This window comes from Malurus melanocephalus, unplaced genomic scaffold (genome assembly GCF_030028575.1).
Source record: "Malurus melanocephalus ecotype Western Australia unplaced genomic scaffold, MMel_1.1 scaffold_491, whole genome shotgun sequence".
NCBI lineage: Eukaryota > Metazoa > Chordata > Aves > Passeriformes > Maluridae > Malurus > Malurus melanocephalus.
In genome coordinates this window covers 501,245-511,778 of record NW_026623723.1, presented here as the reverse complement: position 1 = coordinate 511,778, position 10,534 = coordinate 501,245, and the positions used below count along the sequence as shown (strand labels likewise).

The following is a 10,534-nucleotide window of genomic DNA, read 5'->3' as shown; positions in this document are numbered from 1 at the left end:
GGGAAAGGACAGGGACAGGCCCACTCCAGCTGCTCACCACRCACTCGCCCCGGACACAGACGCTGTAGGGGTCCCGGTAGCTGCAGCGGGTCCCGTCGTGGACSACCTGGTTCATGAACACCACGTCCCCCGTGCCCTCGGACTGGCAGATCAGCTCGCACTTCTGAGCGTCTGCAGCAAAGGAAAAGGGAAAGAGGGGGAAAAAGTGTGGGTGGAGGGGGAAAAAGAGGTGGTGGAAACCTATTAGGGTGGTTAAAGACAGAAAATCATCCCATTTTTTTTGGACAGCCAGATGTCCAAAGCTCAGGATATTTGTGTGCCTTATCTCCCGTATYCATTTGCTGCTCAAGGGCCTGCACTGCTGACTGGTACACTGAGGATGTTGAGGAAAGGACATGATGTTCTACATGGGGCTGCAATGCAAGCAGGCAGCTCTGCTCTGGAGCCAGGCTGGGAGAGCTGAGGGTGCTCACCTGGAGAGGAGAAGGCTCCAGGGAGAGCTCACCTTCCAGGGCCTAAAGGGGCTCCAGGGGAGCTGGAGAGGGACTGGGGACAGGGGATGGAGGGACAGGACAAGGGCAATGGTTTTAAACTGCCAGAGGGCAGGGTTGGATGGGACATTGGGAAGGAACTGCTCCCTGGGAGGGTGAAAGGCCCCGGCACAGGGTGCCCAGAGAAGCTGTGGCTGCCCCTGGATCCCTGGAAGTGTTCTTCCAACCGTGAGCAATCCAGCATAGCTGGAGGTGTCCGTGCCATGGCTATGGGGTTGGAACGAGATAAAGGTCCCTTCCAACCCAAACCATTCGGTGATTCCACAATTTTCAAAAGCTGGCTGCTCGACCTCRGCTCACTGCACATCAATTTCCAGCTCAGCAGCTCCCCACCACCCAACATCTGTCCAGCTGGCACAGCCTCCATCTCACAGAATTTGGAATTTGGCAGAATTTTGGAGCGAAGCTGCCGCTCACCGTCGTGGTGCTCGTAGGGAAGCCAGGAGTGCTTGCTGYTCTGGTGGGTGTAGTAGGAGTTGCGCTTGGAGCACTGCTGGGCACGGAAGTCCTGRTAGGGCCCCGGGCACTCCTCGGCGTTGCACACCTGGTACTCGTAGGTGGCTCCCGGGCACTGGCGTCCTCCGTACGCCGGGCTGGAAAACAAATCCAGGGGGYTGTCAGAGCACTGGGGTGGGGCTGGTGTCCAGCAAACATCACAGCCCCTGCAGGAGCAGATGTCCCCATCCCTGCCAGCAAAGGGGAGAGCCAGGAACCTCCCCAGAGGGAGATGAAACCCCAACGTACGGCGGGTTGTCRCAGCTGCGGCTGCGGGACCGCACGCCTCCCCCGCAGGTCCTGGAGCACGAGCCAAACTTGGACCAGGAGCTCCAGCTGCCGTCCTGGCTGTAGGGCTGCTCCGACGTCTTCCAGATGCAGTGGCCCTTGAAGCACCACTGGGAGGGGGAGCAGGAATGAGCCCCACGGCTCTCCCCACCCGCACCTACAGTGCTGCGGAGATGGCGAAGCACGGCAGGAAGGCGCTCTCCATCGTGCCCTCAGAGGCAGCACCAGCACCCCTACCTTGCCAGGAGAGCACTCAGTGCCATCCAAGGGCGGCCCCTTCTTGGTTTTGCAGAAGTAGGGGTTGTCCGGGTGGCTGCACCACAGCTGCTTGCAGGGGTCGAAGGTGCGGAACTGGGGAGCACAGAGGGGCTGGGCTGGGATGGCAGCAGCAGGGGTGGCCAGGCTGGCCGGGGGTGCCAGGGAGGGGACACGGTGTGGCCACGCAGCCCCTACTCACGGCCGTGCACGTCTTGTAGCCCACGCCAAAGTCGAAGCGGCACTGCTCRTCCATGGAGTAATTAATGCCYGGCAGCTCYGGTAACGTGGGCCATGGGTGCTCAAAGGGGTCGTCCAGGAGGCAGTCGTAGGAGCTGTGGAGTCAGACACACGGGATTTCCCTCCATCACCCCATCCCTCAGCTCCAGGCCACCCTCCAAGTTCAGCTACTGGGAGATTTGAATTGTCACAGAATCCCAGGATTTTGAATTGGAATGGTCCTTCAAGGTCATAGAGCCCCACCTCCCCTGGGCAAGGATACCTTCCACGGTCCAAGGTGGCTCCAAGCCCCCACCAGCCTGGCCTTGGACACTTCCAGGGATCCAGGGGGTGACAACCCATGCCAGGGCCTCCCCACCTTCRCAGGAAAGAATTTTTCCTAATGTCCCATCCAACCCTTCTGTCAGTCAGTGGGAAGCCATTCCCCCTTGTCCAAAGTCCCTCTCCCGGAGCCCCTTTAGGCACTGGAAGAAGCTCCAAAGTCTCCCTGGAGCCTCCCACTCTCCAGGCTGAACACCCCCAGCTCTCCCAGCCCATCTCCAGAGCCACTCCTGCCCTGGGACCATCTTGGAGCACAAAACACCACCAGCCATGTTCTGAAGGGCCAACACCCCCTCSCAGCTGGAAGGGACGTACTGGATGTAGCGATTGAGCTCCTGCTTGCTGCAGCGGGACCAGTGGTAGCGGTGGAAGGCGGCCTGCACCAGCGGCGCCATGATGCTCCCCATGCTGGTCTCGTCGGCGCAGCGGTTCCCCTGCCCGTCGTGCTCCATGCCCAACCTGGCGGGGAGATCCCAAGGGATTTACACCTCCTGCAAGCAGCAGAAAGCACCAGCACAATGGCCAGGCCCTGTCTCGGTCACTCACACGTGGCCGGTCTCGTGGGCGACGACGAAGGCSGAGGAGAAGCCGTCCTCGTGGTTGAGGGTGCAGCTGCGGAGAGGGTGGCACATCCCCGTCACCGGAGCGTAGCCTGGGGCAAAGAGAGACAGGGCAAGGACAGAGGAGGAGAGGAGAGAGAAAACCTTTGAGAGAGGAGGGGGGAAAATGGAAAATTAGGAAAAGAAAACCTCACAAAAACATGACCTGGCTCCATGCAACAGAGGAGAAAACAGAGAGGAAGGCGCTGAAGAGTAGAGGCTGCACAGGTCACTTGGGTGGCAGCTGGCTCTTGCTCACCAGTGCCACCACCCCGGTGCCAAGAGCCAGCAGAGATTGCTCTGGGGCTTGCCGACACCTCTGTGCCCTCGGGGGACAGGCAGGAGGGCAGAAACAGCACCCAGGACACCCCATCAGCGCGGATGGCCACCGCCTCCCAGGCCAGGAGCAGCATCCCCTGCGTTCCTCTTCATTTAAAACAAATAAAGAAGAAAAACAAGAGAGAAGAAAAGGCACAACAGGCGTGCCCCACACAGGGAGCACCCACACATGCACCCACCCCAGCCCCAGCACCTCAGCCCTCGATCAAGTGCAGTGCAGTGGGGTAGCTGTGGGCAGGGAATCCTCCCCTCAGCCAGGCAGCAGCGTACCACCTCTGTTTTTGTCTCTTTTCCTTTCTTTTTCACCTGATTTCCACCCAATTCCATTAACTCGTKGGCACGTTTCAGAATTTGCTCTGTGATTTTTTTTTTTGATGTGCATTGGGGTTTGTTTTAAGGTTGACCCTTTTTGGCATCGAGGGAGTTAGTGAAGGAAGGACTCAGAGGTCAGAGAGGCAAAAGCAGGGCAGGACCATGCTGGATAACCGTGCCCTGGGGATTGGGGTGCTGGAAGAGGGGAGCTCRGTGAGCCAGGATGGGCAGCAGCAAGAGAGGGGTGCTGATGAGCTGAGGGAGATGCTGAATAAATAATTGGAAAAGGCTTTATTCTTCCCCCCATGAGACTTTCCACGAGAAAGAGTAAAGATGGGGGAAGCTTCCTCCACAAGGGAAGAGCAAATGTGTTTTGTCTGGGGTGAAAGCCGGAGGAATTTCCAACCAARGGGGCTGTGGATGGGAGGTGAGACAAAGGAATATGAGCAGGTGGATGCAGACGAAGGCAGTTTTGTGTAATGAAGGCTCCAGCAAGAATTGGAAGTAGTGTAAAACGTTCTCCACAGGAGAACGATGGCGAGAAGCAACTTAATCCTGAGCACAAGCATCCTTCAGCCCAGGCCAGAAATCCCACCCGCTGCGGGGGGACACAGCAGCTCCTTGGGTGTTGTCAAGACCTCTATGGCAGCAATTAATAATTTACAACCCATCTGTCCRCTGCCTCCCCCTTCAAAGGGCAGGGATTACACGGTGCCATGCTCTGATCCTTCATCCCACGCGTCCCTGAGCTCAGCAGGGGCAGTCCTCAGATCCAYGAGGACTTTGTTTGGAGGAAGAGAAACGGGAGGGAGCACAGTGTTACTGCTCCAGGCAGGCAGCGGGAAGGTCCTGGCAGGGGAGGAGCTCTTTGTGCCATGCAGCACAGCCAGGCAAGGACACGGCAGCCACTGGGACTTGTGCAAAAAGTCCTGGAGATGACAAGCAGAGAGAAGAGGAAGGAGCCGGAACGAGCACCCCGAGAGCAGGGCTGATCTCATGGCTCCTTCCCACCAAGGACAGCCCGGGGAGTCCYCCACTTCTGCCAAAAATGGTCCTTTCACCAACGCCTTGGGACACAGTCCTTTGCCAGGAAGGGTCTAGAAAAATGTAACAAAACCTGGTATTTCACCCATGTGGCTGTGGACAAGGGGACCAGGGCAGGGCACAAGCCAAGGGCTGCTCTTTGGTGGCCACAGAGCAATCAGCAGTGTCCAGCTACGCATCTCTTCATGTTCACTTCATTTCAGGGATCCTTTTCAGGCAGGTAATCCAAGTTAGGACAGGTGTCCTCCTCCACCTCTCCATCCTCCTGTGCAGGAGGACTCAAACTACAGACCAGGGTGGCGTTACTGCCCTGTTCACGGCATCAAACAGAGCCTCCTGACAAAAAACCAGACCTGGCCGCCAGCGTGGGAAGAGGAGCCAGCAATGTGGACACAGCAGAACTGGGAATTCCTCTCAGAACTGGGAGAAGTCATCTCCTCTCGTGATGACACCAAAGCACCTGTTTTCCTAACGGCGCCGCGAAACACCAGAAGCTTTCCCTGCAAATTTTATTAGCAAGGCCTCCAAGTTCTCAGACCACACCGGCACAACATCTGCACCGAGAGGGTGAGAGGTCCCTGTGGTAAAACTTCTTTTTTGGCCCAGTGTTGCTCCCGTGCCCAAGAAATAAAAAACAGGTTTTAAAGGTCCTCCAGAGGACAGAATAAGTTGATTGTCTCTCCATGAGGCTTCCTCATTTTATGGTATTTAATGTTTTTTTATTTATTTATGGTGGTATTTAATGTTTTTTTATCTTGTTTTTATATTTTTAAGGCATTTTGGACCGAGGGGAGGACTGGTAAATGAAATCAAAAGGCAGGAGAATAAATAAAGATATTTTATCCATTCAGGTTGACGCTCCAGATTAATTCTCCATCTCATTCTTCTTCATCACGCGAAGAAAAAAAAATACCAATTTTGATAACCTTTTTCTGGACCTCCACTGGCCAAAGAAACAGGACTGTGCTCGCAAGAAATCCTCTCCCCTCGCTGGCTATTCCCCCAGCAAACTGCACATACCTGATCGAGACCAATACAGTACCTTGCATACCTGCGGGCCCAAAATCTTGCCTGGTGAGGAAGACGGCGTGGTCGTGGTACTCGGCGTGCTGGGGGTCGGAGCGCTGCTGCGAGTGCGCCCAGCGGCACACCTGCTCCAGGCTCCGCGACGGATTGCCCCGCTCGATCAGGCTCACCGACTGCGGACACAGCGCAAAACTCGCTGCTGCCCTTTCCCTGGGGGTTTATCCCCGCTGGGAAGCTCAGCAGTGAGACAATTTCAAATTTCATCTGCTGTTATTTCCCCRTGTCATCCCCTGAACCTGAGGAGCGACATAGCAGCTGCCTCCAGAGATGGTTTTGGGGAGGATAAATCATCCCAAACAGAGYCTGATGGTTCCCATCCCACCCCAAACCACAGCACCAAATCCCTTCTCCTCCACAGATCATCCTCCAGCCCAGGGAGGAACATTGCCAGCTCAGAACATCACCAGGGAGGAAGCCAGATTGATGGCTTGCTCRGGTGGAGATGATGCTCCTGGTTCCACAGAAGCCTCCAAAAATGAGCCAAGCCTCCATCCTTATCCCCCCTCCTCAGAACCACCCCTGGATGTCCACGATGTGCTGGGTTTCTGCCAGCCAAGCACATTTCTATAATGAGCAAGTTTTTTCCCAAGAGTTARCGGGTCTTATTTTATCACACACAGACAGAAACGTCACCGTGTTGAGTCATTAACACCCTTGCTCAAACACTTCCCAAGGAACAGGGGCTTGGCCCCCTAAAAAAGTACAGAAAATCACATTGTTTGAAAGAAATTCTTCTGGCTGCTGTACTCGAACGAGCTTTAAATTACAAATGGAGCTGGAGAAACCAGGTGAAAACTTCCCAGGAAGCCTTCCCACGCTTTTCCAAGCCACCTGAGAGCCACAGGACAGCCAGGGAGCTGACTCAAGGAGATCACAGAATCACCAGGGTTGGAAAAGACCTTCAAGATCTTCSAGTCCAACCCATGCCCTGACACTTCAACCAAACCACGGCACCAAGTGCCACATCCAATCTTTTTTTAAACACGTCCAGGGACGGTGACTCCACCACCTCCCCRGGCAGATCATTCCAGAGCTTTATCACTCTTTCCGTAAAAAAAACTTTTTTCTAATATCTCACCCGACCTCAGCTTCTTCTCATCAACATCCAGCTCCTTTCCCCACATTTATCCCATCATTTCCAGAGCTAAATAAACATAAATAAATAAATACAAGTGCTAAATAAATCCATCCGAGCGCCGGATTTACCTGGCGATATCCCACCATGATCATCCTGACCAGCACGATGTTGATGTGCACGCCCAGCGACTCGTCGTGGTAGATTTCATCCACCTGGAGAAGGGAGGGAAACCCAAGAAAGCAGAAATTAAGGTCATCCCAGCTCTCAATCCCCTCCTGCCCTTCACTCCCCCACATTCCTCACCCTTCCCAGCTTTCCCAAGACCAAGCGCAAAGATCGCAAAGATCTCAAAAACATGGGGGTTTTTTCCCCTGTTTTCCCATGTCTCAAAAGCACAACGTCAGAAAGCCAAGCTGGAATAAGACAAAATTTGGCCAGGAAGGGCTCAGATGGTCAATGACATCAGCCATTCCCATCAAGGGTTTCCTCCACTGCATTTTTGAGTGACCTTTTGGGATACGAATCACTCAGAGGGATGGMAACGCTTCAAACTCCATCAACCAAAGGAAAAATGGCTTTTTGATACAATCCCTTACCTTTCCCCAAAGCTCCTCATCACACAGCACACCCATAWTAAAATCACTCTGATATCCTAAAAAATAATTGCGAATTGATCCAAAAGTAAAAACTTTAATCTCACTAACAAAAAAGAAAAAAAGAGCTAAAAAAAGTCCACTAAACAACCAATGCTACGCTCTCTTCACTGACAAAAAATAAACTGAAAATAAAAAACAAACATATAAAAAACCCCACATGGCAAGTTACAGAAACCACAAAAATTAAAAATAAATCAAATCAATTTGCTAAACTCAAAGCCATCCAGTTAACCCTAAACATTACTAAAGAAAAACAAAAAAGAACCCAAAGCTCTACTTTTACAACAATTCATAAATAATAACCAAMTCTCTGTTAAGGTAGCAAGAAAAACTTTAAAAGACCAACTAACATTAAAAAAACCCAATCTGAACTAATAAAAAGTAGAAAAACATTGCAACCCAAACAGAAAAGCTGCCTATGAAAATGCACCATGAAAACAGCCACACCCCCCAAAATCAGACTGATAAAAAACATGGAAATAACAAACAAATCAATCAAGCTGCAAAAATAAAGGTATCCCAAATAAACCTGAATTAACAACACAAACGGAGAGAGGCGTGGAACAGGCAATCACAAACCCATGTGAGAACCTGCACCTCCTGCAAAGCAAAACACAGCCTAGGGAAGAAAAAAACCCATGATTTTTGAGAAGGGGACTTTCTTTTTCCCAAAAATCCTCCCAAATGAACAGTTCCACAAGCAGGGGCTCACTACAGAAATCAAGGAGACTGAATTATTTTTAATACTAATTAGAGTTCATGTTTAAATTCAAATACACTTTTTCAGCTTTTCCCAATAATTTGTTTCAGCCCTACCATGGCTTTCCAGACTAGATGAACATTATAAAGCCAGATTTATGGACCTTTTCTATTTTTTCCTCTGTTCCTTTGGGGTTTTTAATCTCACATCAAGGGATGGGTGACAATTACCCTTTCACTGCTGCCCAAATCCAAGTCAGCCATTCCCCAGCGTGTTTTAGACGTTTCCCAATTCCCAGCCTGGGATTCCATTTGAAATACCCACTCAGGCCACTTTTAAACCCAAAACCCCAGCATTAGCCTCTTCCCATAACAACCAACGCTCCCACGGGGTGCCTCGGAGCTGTGCAGAGAGGTAATGCAGATCCTGAGCCCTGAATGCAGCAAAATCGATTAAAAAAAAACTAAAATCAATCAATAAACTGCCAGTCCAGCCCCATTAACACATCCCTTTGGATGCAGAAGCTGCAAGAGCCGCGGGGTGTTTTATTCATCAGCGTGGAAAGATAACTGAGGATGGTCATCCCTCAGCTCATCCCCGCTTCCCATAGTTGGGATGCTCCTTCACCCTCCCCCTTTTGTAAGAATAATGAGAATATGATGATTTTTTCCCATCACAACCCTGTTTTTCCAGGGATGTGCACGGAAGGGTGGAAGGTTACRAAGTTTGCAGCTGCAAATGTTACTCAGAGCCACTGAAGAGTGAAGGGTCCAGCCCAGTGAGGAGCTGCAGGTCCCCAGGGATGGCAGCCTCAGCCCTGGATTTTGCGATGTAGGAGGCTTTGGCATCCCAGAGAAATCCCACATCAGAAGTTCAATCCCTTGGAAAAATATTGGTAATAGGAAAGGGTGGGAAAGTGGGGAGAGAGGGAGGAATTCAAATTATTTTTGGAGAGATGCAGACCTGAGGGATGCTTTAGGGAACAAAACTGTTCCCTTCACTTTCCCAAATCTTCACGCCTTTTCCTTCAACCCCCAGCACTTGTCAGGAGCAGGAGCTTCARAGTGCCAGAGGGKAGGGTTAGATGGGATTTTGGGAAGGAACTGAGAGTGGGCAGGCCCTGGCACAGGGTGCCCAGAGAAGCTGTGGCTGCCCCTGGATCCCTGGCAGTGCCCAAGGCCAGCCTGGGAATCTCCCTTCCCAGCTGCATGGGATATTTTGGCAGGATGCTCAGCAGTTTKATTCCAAAACAGGATTTAATTCCATAAATCTTCCCCACAACRCAGGGCTAAATCCCACTCTCCTCCAGCTCCCCTTCTCTCCAGCCTCTGAAACAAGGAGTTAACCCAAAACCAGACCCCGGTTTAACCCAGGGTTTAGGCAGGGATTTGCACTAAACTGCTCCCAGCTCCGCAGTGACCTTCGGGGTTAATTCAGAAAGCAGATGTGGAACCAGACTGCCCATGGCCACGGGCTTCCCTTCACAGCCAGAAATAAATAATTGATCGAGGGGGGTTAAAAATCACATCAAAAAGGCTTGGCACTGGCTGCTGCGAGGGCTGTGACCCTTCAGGCCCCAGGTTTGGGGGACATCAGCAGGGCCAGCTCCCCCCAGGTGCTCCAGTGCCTGTGGAAGAAGGAGATGGAGCTGGAGGGGCCAAGCAGCACCTTGGAAATGGAAATTCAACTGGAGAGCAGTTTGCAGCTCGGTGCAACTCCCCCTGCCCTCTGCAGATGCCATTAAGAGAGTCAGCATCTTCAGAGAAATCCCTTCCCCAAAAAATACCCCAAAATACCACAAAATACCCTTCCCCAAAAAAACCTGCTCAGCAAAAGGCTCCACTTACGGACCCACAAGATGAAGAACTTCTCACCCCTCTCATCCACGCCCAGCCTGTTTCACACTCTCACTCGGCACGGAAGGCTCTCCTCTTTCACTCAAAAAGGAATTTTTCCACCTATAAACAGCCCAGCCCTTAAGGCTTGCTGTGAATTAAGGGCAAACCAGCAGGAACAACCACCCCACAGGACTCCCCCCAAAACCCTGCAACACCGAGGAGACAACAGCAATGCTTTCCAAGGAAAGGAACAGTAAAACCTTGCAGGGAAAGGCTGAATCCCTGAATCCCTGCGAACCTCTGGCCAGCCTGGAGTCTGCAGCCCCAGACGTGAGATCCCGACAGCAAAACCGCACTGGCAGCGAGGGCCAGACCTCGCCGTTCTTCAGGGAAGGAAAACAAAGGCAGAGACACGAGAAGAATTTGCCAAAGCAGCAGAATAGCTGACATTTCAAAACGCTGCCATCGCTTCACTCGCAACAGCCAAGTCATCTTTAAACTCCTGTTTTTGTTCCCTCGCTGGGTTTTCGCACCGGTGGATTCACCCTGAGCCTCTTTTCTGGGGCTGGGGGTTAGGAAAGGAGAAAAAAATCCCTCTTTCCACATTTTTGGGTTGGCATCCCCTTGTGGGCTTGACCCACATTATCTGTGGGGAGGAACAGAGGAAGGGCAGATTTGTTCTGCAGGGCAAGAACAGATTTTATCAGAGCTCTCTGCAAAACCAGGCATGTC

At 52.1% G+C, this 10,534-nt stretch overlaps 1 protein-coding gene across 1 annotated transcript in view; it reads right to left on the bottom strand.

Moving 5' to 3' along the window:
- Nucleotides 1-10,534, bottom strand: part of ADAMTS14 (ADAM metallopeptidase with thrombospondin type 1 motif 14) — a 32,828-nt gene that overhangs the window by 7,967 nt on the left and 14,327 nt on the right. The window contains exons 5-13 of the mRNA XM_057381090.1: nucleotides 6,737-6,820; nucleotides 5,496-5,643; nucleotides 2,697-2,802; nucleotides 2,466-2,609; nucleotides 1,792-1,924; nucleotides 1,572-1,685; nucleotides 1,296-1,444; nucleotides 969-1,144; nucleotides 25-171 (exon numbers count right to left, since the gene is read on the bottom strand). Coding sequence (XP_057237073.1) covers nucleotides 25-171; nucleotides 969-1,144; nucleotides 1,296-1,444; nucleotides 1,572-1,685; nucleotides 1,792-1,924; nucleotides 2,466-2,609; nucleotides 2,697-2,802; nucleotides 5,496-5,643; nucleotides 6,737-6,820 — 1,201 coding nt within the window. The remainder of the gene's footprint in view (nucleotides 1-24; nucleotides 172-968; nucleotides 1,145-1,295; nucleotides 1,445-1,571; nucleotides 1,686-1,791; nucleotides 1,925-2,465; nucleotides 2,610-2,696; nucleotides 2,803-5,495; nucleotides 5,644-6,736; nucleotides 6,821-10,534) is intronic.